Here is a 19618-nt window from a genome sequence, read left to right as displayed (position 1 = left end):
CCTCTCCTCGCGTGTCGCGCGGGTCCTGTCCTGTCCGCCCTTCTCTCTCGCCTTCATCCCCACCTCGACCCCTCACCTCCCGTCCCTCTCAGTCCACCCAGCCCGTATATTTGTACACCATTCATATACCCCCATCCAGCGGCACCCCCGTTCGCATGCTCTATTTTCTCTATGTTCCGCCAAACACCGTACGCCACACACTTTATCACCCTCTCGCAGCACATCGCACACCCCATCCGCCACTCAAGCCGCGTGCTCTCTATCGCTTCTACCCGCAGGCACCTACACGTTCTTTGCCTCCATCCGTTCTCTCTCTATCCACTTCTCTACACGTACCGCGCGTCGGTGTAGTCTGTCACGTATGCGCCTCTCTGCGTCCGCTCTATGCGCACGCTTATCGCACCTCCCCCCCGCAAGCTCCCTCTGCAGACGCAAACGCACATACACAAAATCTGTACACAAACCCCCTCTCAATGACGCTCCACACACGTATCGCACTTTCAACTCTCTCCGGAGCTCTGTACGCAACCGCCTTTTGCAGTCAGCGCGCCTGGCCAGCTTAAGCAGCGGCCGTCACGCCCTCAACGCACCGGAGACGCTCCCGGACCCCTTTGCGTAACAGACAAGCGTGCTTATGACATCACACATGTCACCACCGCTTCCTTCCCCTAAAATCTACCCTCAACAATCGGTGTAACCCACGAGAACAATTTGCAGAAAAAAACCGGGCTCAGAAATTTTTTCAGTTCTTTTACTAAAATGCGCAAATGCACCAGATTTTGCCACCCTAAAAGTTGATAACCGAGTTCTTGCTCTTCTTTTCAGCACCTAGCTCAAACTTTTTGCATCGTTTAAGCACCTTCAGATGTCTGAATTGACACTTGGTACATTCCAGACGGAGGACCACTTTTTTGGTCGTCTTAGCCTTCCTCTTGAGAAGTGGCTTGACTCGGCCACCATATCCAGCCTTTCTGCGGTCATAACGACGCCTGCCTTGACTCACGAGGCGCTCCGGGCTAGCCTTGTATTGCGTAACCTTGTGGATGGTGTGCTTCTTGCATCTATTTGAGCGACAGCGAACACGACAAGTCTTAGGTACGTTGACCATTTTTCCTGCTCTTTCAGCGAAAGCAAAAGACTCGAATCAATAACTCGAAGGCCAAAAAAAGAAAGGAAAAAAAAACATAAATAGCACCAACATGCACAAAATCAGACTTGTCACAACACACACACATCAACCGTGTAACAGAACTTGTCTTTAGATCAATGTATCTAGCCTCAGTCGCCACGAACGATCCCTCAAATCTTTGTGCCCCGTCCAGAAGGACCGGAGTATAGGATGAATACAAAGACCGCTTTGACTTTGCCTCACATCATCTAGTGCACAATGAGATCGTGTGTACAAAGCAGTAGGGACATTGAGACGAAGCGAAAGGGGCCTTTGTCGATTGAAGTCCGAGAAAAGAGACAGGCATGACAAGATTCATTGTGTTCGAACCGCCTCTACATTTATAGGCGAGGCGGGCACGTACCAAATAGCCACAAGATCTAGAATGAAATTTTGATCTGTATTTAAAAAAAAAATTTAGAACGACGGTCAATATGCGTTGCTAAAGTTTGAACGGGCAGACACGGCCTCGCAAAAAAAGTTAGCTGAGTCGTGAGGCTAATTTCTCTGACGTGCTTGGCTATCGAAAGGGCAAAAAAAGGTAGTAGTAAGACTACAAACTGCAGCCTTTTCAGGATCGAAGATATGAAGTTTTTTTTGAGCTTGTCCCTTTTTGTTTCTCTTCCGAACCTCTTTATTTGCAGATGCAGCGATCTGCATCATTGACCGTGACGTTGCATATACATGTCACCTTAAAGTCTTATCCTTTTCTGAAAAGGATAAACTAACGTATGTGCGGATGTATCACCTAAATGTCTCAATGCAAAGGGGAATGTAGAGTAAGATTACAAAAAAAGAAAGGAGACGAGGGATTGTATTTTTCAGTGCCAGTACATGTACTCGCCCCATCTTATTTCTATCCCTCCAGTATGCGCTACTAAGTAGCTTATTACTCAAGTTCTGTCTCATCGTTCAATTGGTGATCCGGCCACATTTCTAAGTTCTGTAGCCTCCTACCCAGGTAGTTGAAGGTATCCTGGGACCCTGCTTCAACGATGTCTCTCGGAATCATATCTAGTGGATTGTTATCGATGCCAAAGACCTTGAGTGGTAGCAGGTATACTTGATTCGGCAGGTTCTTCAGCAGGTTCCTGTTCACATGGAGAACCTCTAACGATGATAAACTGCCAATTTGAGCTGGTAACTCTTCGAGTTCATTTTCTTCTAAATTAAGTTCCACCAAATTGGACAGATTGCATATCTCGATCGGCAATTTCTGAAACTGATTTTCCGCGAGGTTCAACTTTTCCAGCGACATCAAAAGTCCAATATCCGACGACAACTCTGACAAGGCATTGGCTGATAAGTTAAGCGTCTGTAGCTTGCCTAGATTCTTGAAAAATTGTTCATCGTCTATTTTAGCTATATTGTTGTTACTCAAATCTAAATCTCTCAATAAAGAGAGATTTCTGATACACGTCGGAAACTCTTCAAACTGATTTCCACTTAAATTGAGCGTCTGCAATGCTGTCAGCTTCGATAGCACGTTACACTCGCTCAGATTATTCGAGTTCAAAAACAACTCATTGACTCCCGTCATATATTCCATACATTTCGGTAATTTGACAAAATTATTGCGGTTCAAATATAACTTTTTGAGCTTGACCAACTCCTTCAGCGAACTCGGCAAGTCACTCAGTCTATTACTCTCTAAATCCAACTCTTCTAACTCTTTCAATAAGCCAAAATTTTTGGGCAACTCTGCGATCTGATTATATTTCAAATGCAAACTAGTCAGTGAACTGAGGCTCACTATTGACGATGATAATGCATTCAGTTGATTATACTGCAGGTCTAATGTTTTCAACATCGACAAATTGTTCAAATCCGGTAAACTCGACAATGAGTTGTGCTGTAAGTCCAGCAATGATAACTGGCTCAAACTGTTCACAGATTTAGTTAATTCATTCAATCTGTTGTTTCTCACCGATAACACCTGCAAATTAACCAGCCTACTTATCGTGTCCGGTAATTTCTCTATTTTGTTAAAACGTAATAACAACTGCTGTAAATTTGTTAATTGGCCTATTTGCTCTGGCAAATTCTGGAGCTTATTAAAACGTAAATCCAATATCTTCAAATTTGTTAAAAAACCTATCTCAGGAGGTAGCTCAACCACGGAGTTTTCGTTTAATAGCAACACCATCAACTTATTCAGCTTAGCTTTCTCATCCCAGTAGCATTATCAACACCAAAAAAAGAGTTTAAGTAAACGATAAAATTCAACTAAACATTTGCAAAATTGTCACCATATACCTACCTATTTCTTTCGGTAAGGTTTTCAGCTGATTATCGTATACCTGTAAATATTTGAGATTCGTAATCCGCGTGATTTGAGGTGGCAACTCCACCAAATCTTGGCGGGAAATATCAAGCCTTTCGATGGTCTTCAACAGGTGCTTTGACTCAGATATCCATCGGTCTAGGGGTTTCTCATTGAGATCTAACGTATAGTATAAGCTCTTATCTCTATCTCTAGATATAACAGTACCCATCTTATGAAGTAGCTATCGGAGTTGAGTCAAGAGCCAAAAAAAAGTTACCTTATACATAAATGCGATAACATAAATTCATCGTAATTCTCAATATATTAAAGTAATCAGAAGAGATTATCGAATAGTAAAAAAATATTATCAAAGTTTAGAAATGTCATATTATTGTATTGTATTTTTTGTTATGAAAACTAATATATGCAGTTATAATTGATAAGAAGGAACAGCTAGTTTAATTTTTTAATTTAAAAAAAAAAAGGATTATAAATTATAAATAGATAAAAAAACTGTTTTATTATTTTTGATATTCTTCCTGGTATTTGGTTTTTTTTCGATTGGTTTGTGTGGAGCTTCTTTTAGAAGTAGAAGCAGAGTAAGTGAGTATTATACAAAATCGTGTGAGGCCCATGTCGGGAGAGGATGTAATTATAGTTCTAGAGAAATCTTATAGCTACTAGACATAGAGTAGATTACCTGAGACAGATAAAATAACATGGAGCACGTCTAGATGAGAAAGTGATAGAACAGAATGAGAAATATGCCGGCATGGTACCATGACTGTTGCCTGATTTAAGGAATAAAATGTATTTTGCAATTGGGGGAGTGTATGGGTTAAATTTAGAAGCTAAATACGAGGTCGCATGTATTCTGATGAATAGAGGGGTAGTTATGACGATACAAGGTTTTGGTTGGTAGAGTAAGGGAGAAGCGATTTTTGTAATAGAGGAAGGAGTGATAGAATTTGAGACAAAAAGGGGTGAGTTTGAGCTTTTGGTGGAGCGGATGTCGAATCGATTAAGTAGAGGTAATAAGGGTGTTTGATGAGAGAAAAGTTTTATCTGGGAAATAACAGAAAATGGTTTGTGGATGGGAGAGTAGTGTAGAAGAAAAAAATGGAGAGAACATGGGGCTAGGTGAGAAGATATGCTTTTTGATGAGAAATGAAGAGAAGATTCCTATGGGCTGTATATAGTGGTTGTAGAGACTTCAAAGCGCATGTGTCGGCTGGCTATTGAGTCTTATTTTCTTTTAGGATCAGAATGTACAGATTCGGGTGAAATCGCGTTTGTGTAAGGCGCGCCCAACGCAAATTTAATTGGTGTGTTCATGGAAAGTGGAACAGCGAGTTTGAATGAGTCATCTAGAATTTGAGAACGAGACGAAGGAGCGGCCTAATCAGGGCAATGAAATAAAAAGAAGAGGTTTTATTGAGAAAAACGGTATTTACTAGAGAGCATTAAGTTATAACTGGACAAGCTATGATTTGAGATTTTCTAGTTTTTTATAGGTCTCGTCTGCAATTTTTCTCAAGTATCGGAGCCATATGGTCAACTTCGTGGCACTTTGCCAATCTTTGGAGTTCATTTTCTGAGTTATTTCTTGGATACAGACATCTATTTCTGTGTTCAGGCGGTCTCGAAACGCGATGACTTCGGACGCAACAGTGAGGCAATCCAGTTCCTCGTTACGTTCTAAAGCTCCTATGAATAGTTCGCGTTCATAGTTCTGGCCTGATTCAGAGAAGGATGGGTGTGCGACGATAAGATCGAAGAGGTCCTTGTCGAGTGGTGCACAATCGGTTTGGGTGAAGACCAAATGAAGTATGTAGGCAGCTCTAGTCAACGGGTCTTCTAAGATCGCATATGCTTTGGAAATACAAGAGGATTGAAACTGGACTTGGGAAAATATCTGAGTCAGTTTGCCGCCAGGCAAGCTAGAAAGGCTAGAAAATTTATCTGGATGAACTATTTTTTGCAGTGTCCGATGCTGCTCTTTCAAATATGCGATGCAGATCTGAAATTGCTCTGAGCAGCGAAACAGGGAGAAATAGCTATAATGCGGAGTTAGAGAAGGTGAGGTGTCTGCCGAATTGACAAGTTTCAGTAACTGAGTTGAGAATTCTGCTGGAAAACTAGACTTTTCCAGAATGTCATTCATCGTCAGCGTATCTATTGGATCTAGTTTGCCTGATACTGTAGCAACACGCATCTCTCCCCCCTTTGGATGTATTCGATGACATTTCGGGCATACAAATATCAAGAAAGAAAAAGTGGCTTGACAATGCAAGCAGGTAAAGCAGATGGGTGCAGACATACATTGTGAGCTGTACGCTCGAACTCGCTCGACGCTGCGCAAAAATGAGACAGCAAATCTTGAAAAAAACGAGCGAAATGCTCTCAAATTGGATATCTTGTGGTCGATACTCTGCCTCGGCCACATCTTGTTTGGTGCAGGTGACGAAATTCCAAGCATGCGGGTCGAATGTATTTGTTGTCGCTGCATCCAGGGTTTCGTACACGAAAAGGTCTCTTGATTTGGGGTTTGATTCGCAGACTCACAAAGGTTAAAAATGCGATTTTTTCCAATTGGCTTGTTTGAGGCAACCACCGATTTGTCTCGAATCGCCTCATTTATCGTCAGATTTTTTTTTTTGCAGCTTCCATTAGTTCGACCACTTCCAATAATCACATTTTTCAAACGATAATCCTTTCTAGCTGCATCCACCTCTCTCGCAATCCATGTATTCCAAGACGCATTCTCCCTCTTCTTCCTTAGCCATTTGCCGTATCCTTCGGCCAGCGCACCCCATTTTCTGCGCGCGCTTCTGCTGCTTGGAACCCACTTTTGTGTACTTGGTACTTTAACTCCCTTCCATCCTCTCATGCGGTGTGCGCAAAAACCCAACGCGCGTCTTGTCTCATCAGCCCGTCCAAATTTAGAGATACTCCACATGTTTGATTCACTGTCACTCAATGAAAAGTTGAAGGCTGTAGTAGGCTTCTCATTCGAAATTCGCCGTCCTGGGCCAATGCGGCCCGATATTGGCGTAGCAGCTCGTGGGGCGTGTGCTCGCCGAATGCGCGCGCCAAAAAACATAAGCGCAAGTCTCTTGCTATCCAATGAAAAAAAAAGGAATCTTAGGATAGAGAGAGAGGAGTTAAGCTGGGCTCGCAGAAAATAACGTAGTCGCTCAAGGATGAGGAGAGAAATAAAATAGTGAACGTCAATGAACCGAACGATCTATATCGCTGCACAGCGGCCAAATTTCCTATTGGATGTGCATACACAAAGAAAGAGTATGAACCGCTCACTAATTAGTCATACAAATGTCATACAAAAAAATGCATTACATTACATATATATTATATATATATCTGATGCTAGATCTGCAGGCCAAAGCCGCAACCGTCAAGCTTGGCCCGAAGAGATTCTAAACAGATGTTTCTTTACGTCTTCGACGCGCATTTCTCTATAGTCGCCTTCGTTCTTCAAAAAATCTTTTGAGGTTATAAACCTGGTAAAAGGAGCACAAAATTATGATGGCTACTTGCAAAACGGATCGTGTTATGATTCGTCGAGTCGTGGAATCGGTAGCTAAGGGGAGGGGAAAAAAGCCGTCAGATTGAATGAATCAAGGCCCAAAGTCAATTTGATATTTGCGCGTACTATAACGATGTCGGATTTCTTTCATTTTAAGGATAGATTGCTCGACCTCGACTTCTCTTAACCGATTGTACAAAGAGACAAGCTCGTTCTCCAGGGAGGTCAAATTCTTTTTCAAGACATTAGGAGTGAGCATGTCGAGCTGAATGTCAAATGAGAGGTCTTTTGGGGACAACGGCGCGTGAATGTTTGAAAAGCAAACCGAGTACGAGCCGGAGCGAGGTGCGACGAAATTATACAGGCCTTCTGGATCGCTAATCTTAGAATAAATATGCTCGCCATAGACGCCCCGAAGCTAGAGAGAAAAAGCAATTCAAATTCGATATTAGCGCATAGAACGACAAAAATGAAAGGGTTTGTATTTGATTTCTACCTCGAACATAATATTGAGAGTTTGACCTGAAACGACTTTGTACATAATGGTGACGGACATGGATTGCTGCATGTCGATGTACAAACATTCAACGGCGTTGGGATCTATTCGAAATGTCATTACGGCCAGCGTAGGTCTAGTTAAAAGAATGGCGCATAGCATAAAAAGCAGGTATCGGCAGTGAGCCGTGAGAAAGTTCGACGCCATGAAACAAAAACTGAAGCCAATATATAAAATATGAGGAAGATGGTAGAATAAAGTGGGAGTAAAAAAAGGTTAAGAACATAAAATAACTCTCCTTCATACACGCTGGTATAAATTGGTTAAGGCTATGTAAGCCAGCTGACCTATAACTATTTTACTCGTTTATAGATCATAGCTATATATAAGCAGGCGTGCCCGAGTGGTTAAGGGGTTAGTTTAAGGCACTAATGTGAAAGCGCGTGGGTTCAATTCCCACCGCCTGCATTTTTTTTTGCATCACAGGCAAGTGGCGCAACTAAAAAAAGAGCTGTTTTCTGAAACATATTTTTTATGTCCGTTGTGTGGCATATTGGGTACACAAGCAGGCGTGCCCGAGTGGTTAAGGGGTTAGTTTAAGGCACTAATGTGAAAGCGCGTGGGTTCAATTCCCACCGCCTGCATTTTTTTTTGCCTCACAGGCAAGTGGCGCAACTAAAAAAAGAGCTGTTTTCTGAAACAACATATTTTTTGTAGCCGTTGTGTGACATATGTTAGAATGCAAATATATATGCTTTCCTCTATGGGAAGTTATGGACAAGAGGCGAGCATAGCTCAAAAAGGACGCCAAGGCCACTTTTTTCACGAAATTCTGAAGTTTAGAAGGTTGTGGGAAAAAACCAACGAATTAAAAATGCGACTTCTTGTTTAGAGTGACTTTTTGAATTCTTTTATGGTACAGAAAGTAGAAAGAAAAGGATGCGGTTTGGTTTGACGGCAAAAAAAGCATATGGATTGACTTTTTCAATCACGAGGTTTATATATAATTTTTAACTATTTGAAAGCGGGATGAGTTTTAGCAGTTATCCAGCCTGTTATACTGTGATTTCTTGCTAGAGATGGCGAAAAGAGCAATTTAAAGAGGTGTGTGATAAAGTACTGTTTTTTAGACTTTCAATTGCTTTAAAGCACAGGGTTCAGTCTGCTAGAAGAGGGGTTACAGCGTGTGAGAAAGGTGGAATGTGAGGTTAGCGACGAGATTACATGCAGTGCATGCTTTTTCTTTTTTTTTATAGCTGGAGTCGTTTTGAATTGGTGACAAGTTTTTGTTCGCTTTTTCAGTCAAGATTATTTTTGCATAGTGCATGTGTGTTACCAAATGGGTACTCGATTCGACTACATAAAGGTCCTGAAGGATTTTGACGCTCGCCATGCTATTCGCACCGAGTACATTCGAAAGCGCGACGCCGACTTGAAGCTGTTTGTAGAGGAATGGCAGCGGCGACAGAATTTGCCTCGTGATGCCCGTCTCGAGCAGATCTCTGCTCAGGCACCCATCGAGATAGGGCAATGGCACCCGGATCTTAAAGGAGACCAAGTCGAGAAGAGCCCTATTCAAGTTGCCAGAGAGGAGAAATTTGACGCTATTGAACAGCAGCAATCCAGAATGAAAATACAGCTAGAAAAGGCGGAGAGCACGCAAGAGAAAGCAAGGTATGAGACGAAGCGTGAAGAAAGAAAAAGGATAAAAGAGCAGAAAGCTGAAGAATACAGAGAAGCAGAACAGGACCAAGCAAAAAAAATAAAGCAAGATGAAATAGAAGATCGATTGAAAGATCAGATTCAACAAATTTCGCAGGCCCCAGCCGAGCCTGTAGAAAGCGCATTACCGCTGATCCAAGATAAGTCCGAAGCTGATCATTTATTAGATGTAAATATTGAAGCAGACCTTAGATCTTCTGGTCAACAACAAATCGGCCAAGTTGAACCTCAACAAGTTAAACCTATAGAAAATCCTTCTGTTGTTGATTCTGTACTTGCTAATTCTAAAATTTCGGTTAGTCCCAGCTTACCCGGCGTATTACAAGAGTCTCCTTTACTTGAGCAATCTTTATTACCACCATCTCCAGATCAAATCTCAACTCAGCCGAGCAAGGCTGCCAAGCCTCTAAAAAACAAGGCGTTCCTTGCCGCTCTGAATACCACCATATCTATGAATCAAGGCGGAATGATGCAAAGAGCACCGACTAGGCCCAAAAAAGCACCCATAACTCCTCTTGACTCTGCTCAAGAAGCTAGTTTGATTCATTATACTAAAAACAGAGCAAGACTACCTAATCGAAAGCGCCCCTTGCCGATGACGCCTCGACAGCGACTCATGTAATCTATCATAAGCTTGGTCTATCATAAGCCCTTTTTTATGTCAGTCATCTTTTACCTCGACTCATCCATCCGCTGTTTGGCGCATTTCCAATCCATCTCAATTGAACGGACCAGTTATTGCCCCCATCCTCGGCCGAGTCTTCAGATGCGCCGGAGTCGCGGCACCACATCGACCTGTCAAACGCCCCCTCCTAAAAAAATTTTTTTGCTAAATGTACTCTATTCTCCACTCTCCGTGAGCAATACCGTCCTTCTTCGTCCGGGCTGCACCACGGTGAGTCGCCTGTTTTAGAGTCATGCATTGGACTCCGCTGGCCAGAGCATTTATTAAAAGTCGCATTCGTTTTCCTCCTTGTGTTTTTTCTATCGCTCGAACAGGACGACAAGTTCGGTGTGATGAGTGTGAGGGAATAGATCAACGGGACGAGCCTTTTTCGGGGCAAAGGGCGGGTTTGGGGTAGACTTAGAGGGTGCCCTGGTCAACACGAGCGCATCTTCGATCAGCGAGTTCGGGTTGCAGGAGACGTAGATGATTTTCTTGATGGCGCTGCACTGACGAATGGCCCTCAATGTTTTTTTTGTGAAGGCCGCCTCGAGGTGGATCCAAGATGGCTATGCAGTCCATGGGCCCGTCAGGTGGTTCGACGCCGCCGACGAAAAATTCGTGAGCGGCGGTTGTAGATTGGCCCTCTGAGGAGAGACGGACGTCTGTATGATCACCGTCGTCCTGCTGGACTTGATCGTCGGTCGTCGTTGGTGCCCCGTTGTTGTTGGCCGCATTGTTGGCGCTCGCGTGATCGGAGGCGCTCAAGCGATCGCAAAGGTCTTTGAGGATGGGCTCGATTAGGTCTTCGGCCTTGCCGATGTGAAAGGTGGCGTTTTGTATTTGGTTGATGTCCGCATTGGCCCTGGCGTCGAGGACGGCATCTTCGGCCAATTCCAGCCCGATAAGCTGGACGGAATTTGGGCGGAAGTTTTTGGCGATGCAGAGCCCGATGGTGCCGGTGCCGCAGCAGACGTCCAAGACGACTCGGCGAGCGGCGAGGCAATCGTTGGACCATTCGAGGATGAGCTGGTAAAGAACTGAAGCGGCGGACGTGTTGACTTGGAAAAAGGAGGTGGGCGATATTCGAAAGCAAGTAGAGAGCAGTCGCTCGTAAATGTACTCTGCGCCTAGCAAGAGAATTCGAGGCGCGTCGGGCGAAGGGTAGTTGGAAATGCCATCGTACTCCTGAATCCAAAGCGAGAGAACTTCGAACGTTCGATTCAAAAAAAAAAAAAAACGACTGTGTGTGAGAACGGGCGCGAGGAGGGTCAGAGGCGTGTATAGCCGTTTACGACAAGTAACGTACTGTTTAGATTGGGATGGCCTAGCGCCCAAGACCTGATTTGTTCTTTGAGGCGTTCGTAGGGCTCAGGTTCTATGAATTTTTGGTTGACCTGGATCATGACGAGAGATTCGTTCTCGGAGTTGGACCTGATGAGGCAAGACCTCCAGAACCCGCGGTGGACGTGTCTTTGCCAAGATTCTAGACCCGATTCGCGAATGAGAGGCCACAGTGTTTGGTAGATGAGAATGTGGTGCGGGCAAACGTTGGGCACGTCGTCGGGAGGAACAACATAGCTTAAACCATCTTTGAATGCGCCAAGCATGAAACCCATTTCGATCTGTCCAGAGGTGCCCTGTCCGATGGTGAGCTCAATCTTGTTTCGATATCCATGAACAACTGGAGAAGGGAGGATCTCGAGCAGCGGGCACGCCAAAACCGGCGATTCCGATGCCGTCTTTAAGAGCTCCTCCAGCCAGGGAGGAGAAGCACGATCAGAGGAAGCTTGCTTGGCTTTTTGAACAAGCTTCGCCAGTGCGCCGCGTATTTTTTCCATCTTTAATTCGAGCTGATCTTGGTACGGCATGTAGCTCAGTGGAGCAATGCTGTGAAGAATAGTTCGATTCGGATTCGATCTACATGAAGGAGACTGAGCCGACGAATCTGGAGAACTTTGATTTAAAATTTCAGTATTTTTTTCTTTCTCTGTTTCTGACTCGCTACAACAGACACCTGAAAAACCCTCCATTTTCGCCTTTTTCGACTCGTTACCCTTGTGCCTTAATCCTCGACTATTCATCCTCTTTCTTTCCCCATTTGGCCTCTCTGGACAACTCACCTCCCACGGCTTTCCTCCCTCCACTACCAACCCGTCCAACGCCTCCGCTGCCAACCTCTTGTCTTCTAACGTCTTGAATTTAACCCGCGCAAACTTCGCCCCATACCTCTTGTCGACCTTCGTATATGACACGTTCTTCTCCTTCAATATCTTTACAAGCGTCTTCTCATTCATCTTCGCCGGCAATCGACGCAGCAAAAAAGTCAAACCTATCGGCATCACCTCACCGGACATTTCCTCGTCCTTGCACTCTCCCAACACGCTCGCGCCCCCTTCCACCGACCCGCTGAATCCCTCGCCCATTTCTCCTTCTTCGACCCTCTTCATCTCTCCCGCGATCTGCGCTCAACACGCACTAGAACCCACTTTCTGACAGAGAGTCACAATGCACTCTCCCCCCGCAACCTCTTTCTTGTATATGTACAATGTACACTCTTTACCCGCTTTTTACTTTTTTGTTCCCATACACCGCTAATTCCGCACCCGCTTTTTTTTTCACAAAAAATTTTACTTTCTCATACATCGTCAGTCCTCTATCCACTTTCTGCTCTCCCCCAAGCCCCTTCTCTGGCCCCTCCCCACCTCTTCTTTAGCGCTCTAGGCATCCTCCTCTTCCTCCGTTTCATGCTCTGCTCTCCACCTCCTGTCGCCACCTTCTTCTCCAGGCCCTCCGCGCGCCCTTTGCGTCTCCCCACGCCGCTCGCCATTCCCCCCAAAACCTCCCGCTCTCGCTTCTCTCGGCGTCCCTATCACACCTCCCGCGCCAGCAGCCAAAAAATCGGAATCGTCGGTAAGTGGCGTGCCATCCGTCCCTCTCACTGTTCCGCTTATCCGTGTTCCCTCTTCTTTTATCCGTCCAATTTCTCACACGATCTATGCGCACAGGTCTACCAAACGTAGGAAAGAGCCTTCTGTTTAACGCCCTAGTGGGACGAGAGGTATCTCTAGCGTTAAAGTCGGTCTTTTCTTCCCTCTCTCAAACCCTTTTTTTGTTGACCAAAATTCTTGCTCGCTTGCTCTGCTTTCTTCTCAGGCAGCCCAAAGCACCAACCGCCCGTTCACAACGATCAATCCTAACTGCGCGCTTGCCCAAGTTCCAGATAGCCGCCTGCACATGCTGGCAGAACTTGTGTCTCCAAAAAAAGTCACGCCATCATTTGTTCAGCTGATCGACATCGCGGGTCTAATCGCCGGCGCGAGCGAGGGAAAGGGACTCGGAAACCAATTTCTGTCCAACATCTACGCAGTAAACGCGATTCTCCACGTGGTGCGATGCTTCGACGACCCATCCGTGTCTCACGTAGAGGGAAACACGGATCCAGTTCGAGATATCGAAATCGTCCACCGGGAAATAATTGCGAAGGACCGTGAAATTCTGGAACGAATCGCCAAAAAGGTCGAGAGGGGACACGGCCAGCTGAACCACTCTAAGACCAAGGACGTGCTAGAGAGAACCCTCAAAACATTGGCTGAGGGAGGTATGGCCAATCGCCTAAAAATAGGCTCAGATCAAGACGAGGTTGCAGTTTTAGACAGTTGGAACCTACTGTCTGCGAAGCCAGTGCTAGTGTGTTGTAACGTAGATGTACGTGATCCGAGGTCTCTGGACACAGTGGAAGTTCAGAAGGGCGCGCCAGAGCTGATTCCGCTTCAATGCCCTTCTATAAATAGAAGACGTCATTTCGCCCTTCAAATTCGAGTCTAAAGACAACACGTCTTTGTTCCAGAGATTAACCTGTCTTTTTGAAGGAGAGCGCCACGACCTCCGAAAGTGAATACGTTTCCCAAGTGAGGGCGTATGCGGAGGCGAACCGCTTGCACGCGCCGGTAGTTGTGAACGCTCGACTGGAGGCGGAGGTGATGATACTCGAAGACGACCCGAAAAAGAGGCACAAATGGTTTTTAGAATATGGCATGAAGGAGAGCGGCTTGAATAATGTTATTCACGAAGCGTACAAGATGCTAGGCCTAGACGTCTTCTATACAGTAGGTGAAAGGTACGAAAAGACGAATATACATATGCAACGCGACCTCCGTGATCTCTCTATCTCGCCTCAAAAAACAGACGGACGGGACGCTCGATTTTTAAGTTCAATATCTGATTAGCGTGCTTTTCCTAGCGAGGTACGTGCATGGAGCTTTCAGAAGGGCTCCAGCGCCAAAGAGTGCGCAGAACATATTCACACGGATATTGCTCGAGGTCTTATCAAAGCTGAAATATGCCGCTACGAAGACTACATCTCTGCGCACGGGAAAAGTCGCGGCTCGAAAAAGACAAGGTTCGAAAGTCCCCATTACGTGGTACAAGACGGAGATATTGTACTTTTTGTGCATCGAAATTCAAAATTTTCATTAAAAAAATAAGCTATTGTCGGAAACAACGAACAAATTGTCGAAATCAACTCTGATTTTGAAAGCGTTCCCCAGCGTTCCCTCCGTCAGCCAAGAACGAATTCAACCAAAACAAGGCGTTCTAAAAATGGGACGTCTATTTTTAGAGAATGGCAAACCGAAGACGCGTTTTCTTGAAAACTGCCCAGGTTGCTCGTGTAGAGACAACGTGGAGGTAAGAAAAACATTTGTACAGCCGAGGAGAAAAACAAGGTCGTAGCGGAGGAAGTAGGCAAGATGTGTGTTTTTGTCGGTTCGATTGAGAACAATTAATTAGAATATTCAGAATTGATGCAATTTATAAGGCAGGCAGAATTGTCTTGAGTGTGCTCTGGAGGAGGTCTTATTATCTGTGCTCAACAGTTTCTTTAAAAACCCATCTTCAACTGGCGTTATTTTCGCAGCCACAAAAACTTCTAAGCGGCAATCGGACTGCTCTGCCCGGTTCTCCCATAATTCCTCGTTTACTCACGCTCAGTAAGCCCAAATGCCCGCCGTCCGGTCATCAACAATGTCTAATATGTATCACGTCCGCCCACACACCGCGCCGGCGATTGGCCCTCTCTTTTTTGCCACCCACAACTGATTCACCGAACAAATCCAGAGATTGCGTACTGCTCGTGCCCTGTCATTTCCGTTGGCTGGTACTCGTCGTATACACGTTATTCACACAGATTTTGTGTGCACATACAAATGCATACACGCTAATAATGTACTATAGACGAACGATACGTGCAATTCGGATTGTTTTGTATACGTGTATGCACACAACGTACTGCAGTACATATTGTATGCATATACAAAATTCGTGCGTCTTGCTTCAAGTTCGAGTAACGGAGTCAGGCCCGACTTGCCAAAGGCCGATGCATTGTCGGCATTGCTGGCTTTGTTTTCAGGTACGCTCTTCTGTTTCGCGCATCCGAAAATTTCCTAGCCCTTCGCCGCGCACAGACGGCTGCCCCCAGCCGCAATCAAAGCCTAGCATTTAGTGACACCTTCTTTTGTTTGTGCCTTTTGTATTGCACCACCAATTTTTTTTTGCACTCCTATTCAAATCGATTTTTTTTCGTCAAGACTTTTGTACTGATCGCTGGCCGCTCGTCCAGGTGAAATCTGCGGTTATCTTCGAACTTTTTGCCTTTTGAAGCAGGGCCTTCTATCTCGGATATTTTTTCTACCTGACTAGGAAAACTCACATGCAAAGATGGTCAGCTACAACTTCAAGAGTATCACTGTCGTGCCCAATGCCAATGACTTTGTCGACATTGTCTTGACGCGCACGCAACGAAAAACACCCACTGTAGTGCACAAAGGATACAAGATCAGTATCTTGCGCAAGTTTTACATGAGAAAAGTGAAGTTTACGCAACAGACAATCACCGACAAATTCCAACTCTTCTTGACTGAATTTCCAGTCCTGGACGTACGTCTTCGTTCAACAAAACTCACCGCAGCGGCTGTCTCGTCCGAGGTCTCGCCGTTCAGAACTTCCAGTGACCGTACACTCGAAACTTTGACACGAGGAATACATCGTGTCCAACGATCACGTTCTATTATGCAGAGCTGTACCACATTTTTTGCAGCCTTAGCCCGCGTTTTGTGTTATTCGAACGAGAGTGCATGAAGTCATTTGGCTTTGTCTCGTCTCCGCCGCCTTCTGCCAAAATTTTTGTTCTATGAGGGGCTTACCTGACGATTTTCGAAGGAAATCCACCCTTTTTACGCAGATTTGATGAATGTGCTGTATGACAAGGATCACTACAAGCTCGCATTGGGACAGATTAATGCTGCTCGTAGATTGGTTGACAACATTGCATCTGACTACATTCGTCTGCTCAAATACGGTGACTCACTCTATCGGTGCAAGCAATTGAAACGGGCGGCCCTGGGGCGGATGGTGAAGGTCATTCGTCGATTGGGTCCGAGTTTGAGCTATTTGGAGCAAGTTCGCCAACATCTGGCAAGGCTGCCTCAGATTGACCCTACAACTCGAACGCTACTCGTATGTGGCTACCCAAATGTAGGCAAATCGTCTTTCATGAACAAGGTAACGCGCGCTAACGTAGACGTGCAGCCGTACGCTTTCACCACTAAGTCATTGTTTGTGGGTCACATGGACTACAAATTTTTGAGGTGGCAAGTTATTGATACGCCGGGCATCTTGGACCACCCTGTTGAGGACAGAAACGTGATCGAAATGCAGAGTATCACAGCTTTGGCTCACTTGATGTGCAGCGTTTTGTTTTTTATTGACATTTCGGAGACCTGCGGGTACTCGATCGAGCAACAGATCAAGTTATTCGACTCGATTTCTCCATTGTTTGAGAATAAACCGTTGGTGTTCGTGCTGAACAAGATTGATATTCGACGCGTGGAGGAGTTGAAACCGGAGGAGACGAGCATGATTGAGAATTTGAAAAATCGGTTTTCTCAGTGCCAAGTGTTGCCTATGTCGTCGGTGAGTGAGGAGGGCGTATCAACGGTTAAGAAGATAGCGTGTGATATGATTCTTGATGTGCGCGTGAACATGAAGTTGAGGGGTGTCAAGCGAGATGAGTTATTGAATCGAATGCACGTGTCGATACCGGTCCCTCGAGACGACATTAGTCGCCTCCCCTACGTGCCTGAGTCGGTGAAGGAAGCGGCTGAGTCTCAGGAAAAAGAAGAGTACAAGAAGGTTTCTCGCAAAAAGTTGGCGGAATATGAGGAACAACAAAAACTGTATCACAATATGGACCCTGACTATCGCGGTGTCGATTGGAAGCAAGAATACACGCTAGAGGATAACGAATGGCGCTACGATAAGATTCCAGAGATCATGGATGGTGAGAACATTTCTGATTGGGTGGACGCGGATTTGGAGTCCAAATGGGGCCGATTAGAGCAAGAAGAAGCAGAATTGCTCCAACAAATTGCCATCACACCGAAGCCCACTTTGAAGGATCCATTGACCAATGAAGAATTGTTCAAATTGGCGATCATCCGAAATAGGAAGGCCAAGTTGATAAGAGATGGTCGTATGAAAAAGCTTAGAAATCATCGCCTTATGCCTCTTCAACATCGTGTGGGAACTGTTTCGAACTTTGAAGAGCATTTGAAAGATATAGGTGTTGATGCACACAAGGCGGTCGAATACGTTCGAGGGCATTTACGGCCCAGATCTAAATATCGCAGTTCTAAGCGTGCTCTGTCTGAGGGCACGGCGTCAATTGACCCTGAGAAAAAGACAAGCGCTGTTTCTCGTCGAGCGCTTCGTCAAAGTTTAAGTCGGCTTCCTAAGCCCGGAGTATCTTCGACTTCATTTGGTTCTATCCAGAAGTATAATTTGGCTAAGAAGTTAGAGAAGAGGGCCATGGCTGTGTTGTCGAGGCGCGGTGGGTCCGGTCCGGGCGATCGTTCCATCCCTCAGCTGAAGCCGAAGCACCTGTTTTCCGGCAAGCGTACGGTTGGCTCTACCGATCGTCGATAATTTTTTTTGTTCCCTAAGCAATCTCGCTCACATCTGAGCGATTTCACGTAGCTCTACTGCAAAATACGGACACAACTGGCTGAAGGAGGAAATGTTTATTTTTCGATCTATTGATACTTTTTCTTGAGTTTCTCCACTGTGTCGATATACTGTTGCTGCGCGGTTTCTTTCGCCATGCCTAGGTGGAAAAAAATATCGAAATGAGCTATTGATTGCTATTGATTTGGTTATTAAAAAAAAAAGGAGCGAACCTTTCAAGTCATTCCATGAGTTCCACTTGGCGACGCTCGTCAATTGAATGCTCCATGGCCTTTCCGTGTTGTTGTCGCCTTCGGTGGCTTGTTTATAGAGTGCATATATTTCCAGAAGTTCGTTGTCTGAGGGCCTTTGTGGCAGGGCTTTGACCTGTTCTGCGGCGGTCTGAAATTTCTCCTGTGTAGTCCGTGGGTGAGTGAGGTGTGTTTTATAAGTTTGAGGGGCCGTCGCGAGGGGTCGTACCTGAAGGGACATGGGGGGTGGTTGACAGGTGGTGACAAAAAGTTTTGATTTTTTTTTTGCGAGAAATTTTATTGTTTTGAGAGAGGAAGGTACTTGGGGATTGAGGCGTCCAGAGGGTTTGGTGAGTTTTGACGCATTTTGAAGAAAGAGTCACTAGCGAAGGGAGTATTGTTGGTGAAGATGCCGCCAAGAAGGAGAGAGAAGGGTCGGAAGAGTCGGAAGGCGTGCGATGTGGCGACTGAGATAGACAGCGAGGCGCTCAAGAGAGAGAACGAGGCGTTATTCGAGGAGATGTATGATTTTGTGGGAACGGGTCAGAGCGAGTCGAGTAATGGAGAAGTGGAGAAGGAGGCGCCTCCAGAAACCGAGAGGAAGTCCGCGAGGAGCAGGAGGAGGACGCAGAGACAGAATGAGGGGGGAGGGGGGGAGGTAGTGAGAGGTGGAAGTCCGACGAGGGAGAGAAACGGAACGAAGGGGTGTCCGAGTCGAGGGGAGTTGGAGGCCAAGAGGTTGAGCCTCAAACTGAGTGAGATGGGGTTAGAGATATATGACGTAAGTACGGAGTGAGGTATGTGTGTGGATTTATGTGTGTAGAGATAGATGGTTGACACGACGACGAGGAGAATAGATTAAGCCGGATGGGAATTGTTTGTACAATTCGGTTGCCCAGCAGTTGATGATTAATGGGAGGAGTACGGATGCGAAGGTACAGGCGGTTTTTTGTTGAAGGTGTTTGAAGGAGGGAGGAGTTGCTGACGTTGCGACAAAGGCTACGCCGAGTTTTTTAAGGAAGATGACAGCGGAGGAGATGAGGAGGAATTCCGAGGAGTACATTCCGTATTTGGATGATTCGTTGGGTAGGTTTAGAGGTTTAAGTTGTGAGGTGGGGGAGGGATTGGCATTATAGAGGAGGGCTGACGATGAGCGGTGTTTAGGGTTTGACGCGTACTGTGATCGCGTGGAGAAGGACCAGAGTATGTGGGGTGGGCAGTTGGAGATTAGGGCGTTGTGCCATTCGCTGAGGGCGTCGATTTGGGTTGTGTCGGCGGATGCGCCTACGGTGAAGATGGGTGTGGAGTATTTGGACGAGGAGAGCGGGCCGTTGGTGTTAGCGTTTCACAGGTATTTGTTTGCGTTGGGGTATCACTACAATGGCGTGAGGTCGAGCGAGTTTGGTTCAGAAGGGGCGGTGTATTGAGGTGGGTCTAATAGCGCTCCATGCGGCGGCGGCGAGCTGAGTGAAAAAAAAATTTTTAACGGCTGCATTAGAAAAT

The 19618-nt window shown here is 45.6% G+C and overlaps 5 protein-coding genes, 1 long non-coding RNA gene and 2 other non-coding genes across 8 annotated transcripts; 5 read left to right on the top strand and 3 right to left on the bottom strand.

The window, feature by feature from the left end:
• Nucleotides 1–730: 730 nt before the first annotated feature.
• Nucleotides 731–3663, bottom strand: LOC126324021 (leucine-rich repeat protein soc-2 homolog). The gene is made up of 3 exons (XM_049994875.1): nt 3429–3663; nt 1533–3331; nt 731–1118 (listed from the first exon to the last, which is right to left on the bottom strand). Exons 1-2 carry the CDS (start codon nt 3661–3663, stop codon nt 2058–2060), a joined length of 1509 nt encoding a protein of 502 aa, XP_049850832.1. The 3' UTR covers nt 731–1118; nt 1533–2057.
• A 3107-nt stretch (nt 3664–6770) lies between these two features.
• LOC126324055 (uncharacterized) lies at nt 6771–7706 on the bottom strand. The gene is made up of 3 exons (XR_007559829.1): nt 7478–7706; nt 7108–7399; nt 6771–7035 (listed from the first exon to the last, which is right to left on the bottom strand). It is a non-coding gene; the product is annotated as an uncharacterized LOC126324055 (long non-coding RNA).
• Nucleotides 7707–7866: 160 nt separating this feature from the next.
• On the top strand, nt 7867–7945 carry Trnal-aag (transfer RNA leucine (anticodon AAG)). The gene has a single exon. It is a non-coding gene; the product is annotated as a tRNA-Leu (tRNA).
• A 97-nt stretch (nt 7946–8042) lies between these two features.
• On the top strand, nt 8043–8121 carry Trnal-aag (transfer RNA leucine (anticodon AAG)). Its single transcript has one exon. It is a non-coding gene; the product is annotated as a tRNA-Leu (tRNA).
• Nucleotides 8122–10035: 1914 nt separating this feature from the next.
• LOC126324066 (uncharacterized) lies at nt 10036–12435 on the bottom strand. Its single transcript, XM_049994927.1, has 2 exons — nt 11173–12435; nt 10036–11071 (listed from the first exon to the last, which is right to left on the bottom strand). The coding sequence occupies exons 1-2, from the start codon at nt 12311–12313 to the stop codon at nt 10284–10286; spliced, it is 1929 nt and encodes a 642-aa protein (XP_049850884.1). The 5' UTR covers nt 12314–12435; the 3' UTR covers nt 10036–10283.
• Nucleotides 12436–13100: 665 nt separating this feature from the next.
• LOC126324020 (ribosome-binding ATPase YchF-like) lies at nt 13101–15366 on the top strand. Its single transcript, XM_049994874.1, has 4 exons — nt 13101–13571; nt 13736–13983; nt 14107–14287; nt 15274–15366. Exons 1-4 carry the CDS (start codon nt 13101–13103, stop codon nt 15364–15366), a joined length of 993 nt encoding a protein of 330 aa, XP_049850831.1.
• LOC126324064 (GTP-binding protein 4-like) lies at nt 14408–18214 on the top strand. The gene is made up of 3 exons (XM_049994925.1): nt 14408–15273; nt 15484–15800; nt 16083–18214. The coding sequence occupies exons 2-3, from the start codon at nt 15582–15584 to the stop codon at nt 17844–17846; spliced, it is 1983 nt and encodes a 660-aa protein (XP_049850882.1). The 5' UTR covers nt 14408–15273; nt 15484–15581; the 3' UTR covers nt 17847–18214.
• Nucleotides 18215–18365: 151 nt separating this feature from the next.
• LOC126324065 (OTU domain-containing protein 6A-like) lies at nt 18366–19587 on the top strand. Its single transcript, XM_049994926.1, has 4 exons — nt 18366–18896; nt 18973–19050; nt 19114–19201; nt 19280–19587. Exons 1-4 carry the CDS (start codon nt 18525–18527, stop codon nt 19540–19542), a joined length of 801 nt encoding a protein of 266 aa, XP_049850883.1. The 5' UTR covers nt 18366–18524; the 3' UTR covers nt 19543–19587.
• The last annotated feature ends 31 nt before the right edge of the window (nt 19588–19618 follow it).

The sequence above is a fragment of the Schistocerca gregaria genome, unplaced genomic scaffold (assembly GCF_023897955.1).
Source record: "Schistocerca gregaria isolate iqSchGreg1 unplaced genomic scaffold, iqSchGreg1.2 ptg000883l, whole genome shotgun sequence".
In the NCBI taxonomy this organism is placed as follows: domain Eukaryota; kingdom Metazoa; phylum Arthropoda; class Insecta; order Orthoptera; family Acrididae; genus Schistocerca; species Schistocerca gregaria.
Note: the sequence above shows the minus strand (reverse complement) of the source record. Positions and strands in the feature narration are given on the sequence as shown.

What these genes read in the sequence shown, in the direction of transcription:
- LOC126324066 (XM_049994927.1), bottom strand. Translation starts at nt 12,313, where the DNA reads ATGAAGAGGGTCGAAGAAGGAGAAATGGGCGAGGGATTCAGCGGGTCG. An exon ending in AGGCCATCCCAATCTAAACA is followed by an intron (nt 11,072 to 11,172) that starts GTACGTTACTTG and finishes GAACGTTCGAAG; the next exon opens with TTCTCTCGCTTTGGATTCAG.
- LOC126324020 (XM_049994874.1), top strand. Translation starts at nt 13,101, where the DNA reads ATGCTGGCAGAACTTGTGTCTCCAAAAAAAGTCACGCCATCATTTGTT. An exon ending in TAGTGTGTTGTAACGTAGAT is followed by an intron (nt 13,572 to 13,735) that starts GTACGTGATCCG and finishes GTCTTTTTGAAG; the next exon opens with GAGAGCGCCACGACCTCCGA. An exon ending in TTCTATACAGTAGGTGAAAG is followed by an intron (nt 13,984 to 14,106) that starts GTACGAAAAGAC and finishes TGCTTTTCCTAG; the next exon opens with CGAGGTACGTGCATGGAGCT.
- LOC126324021 (XM_049994875.1), bottom strand. Translation starts at nt 3,663, where the DNA reads ATGGGTACTGTTATATCTAGAGATAGAGATAAGAGCTTATACTATACG. An exon ending in AACCTTACCGAAAGAAATAG is followed by an intron (nt 3,332 to 3,428) that starts GTAGGTATATGG and finishes GGGATGAGAAAG; the next exon opens with CTAAGCTGAATAAGTTGATG.
- LOC126324065 (XM_049994926.1), top strand. Translation starts at nt 18,525, where the DNA reads ATGCCGCCAAGAAGGAGAGAGAAGGGTCGGAAGAGTCGGAAGGCGTGC. An exon ending in TGGGGTTAGAGATATATGAC is followed by an intron (nt 18,897 to 18,972) that starts GTAAGTACGGAG and finishes CGAGGAGAATAG; the next exon opens with ATTAAGCCGGATGGGAATTG. An exon ending in GGAGGAGTACGGATGCGAAG is followed by an intron (nt 19,051 to 19,113) that starts GTACAGGCGGTT and finishes GTTGCGACAAAG; the next exon opens with GCTACGCCGAGTTTTTTAAG.
- LOC126324064 (XM_049994925.1), top strand. Translation starts at nt 15,582, where the DNA reads ATGGTCAGCTACAACTTCAAGAGTATCACTGTCGTGCCCAATGCCAAT. An exon ending in CTGAATTTCCAGTCCTGGAC is followed by an intron (nt 15,801 to 16,082) that starts GTACGTCTTCGT and finishes CGATTTTCGAAG; the next exon opens with GAAATCCACCCTTTTTACGC.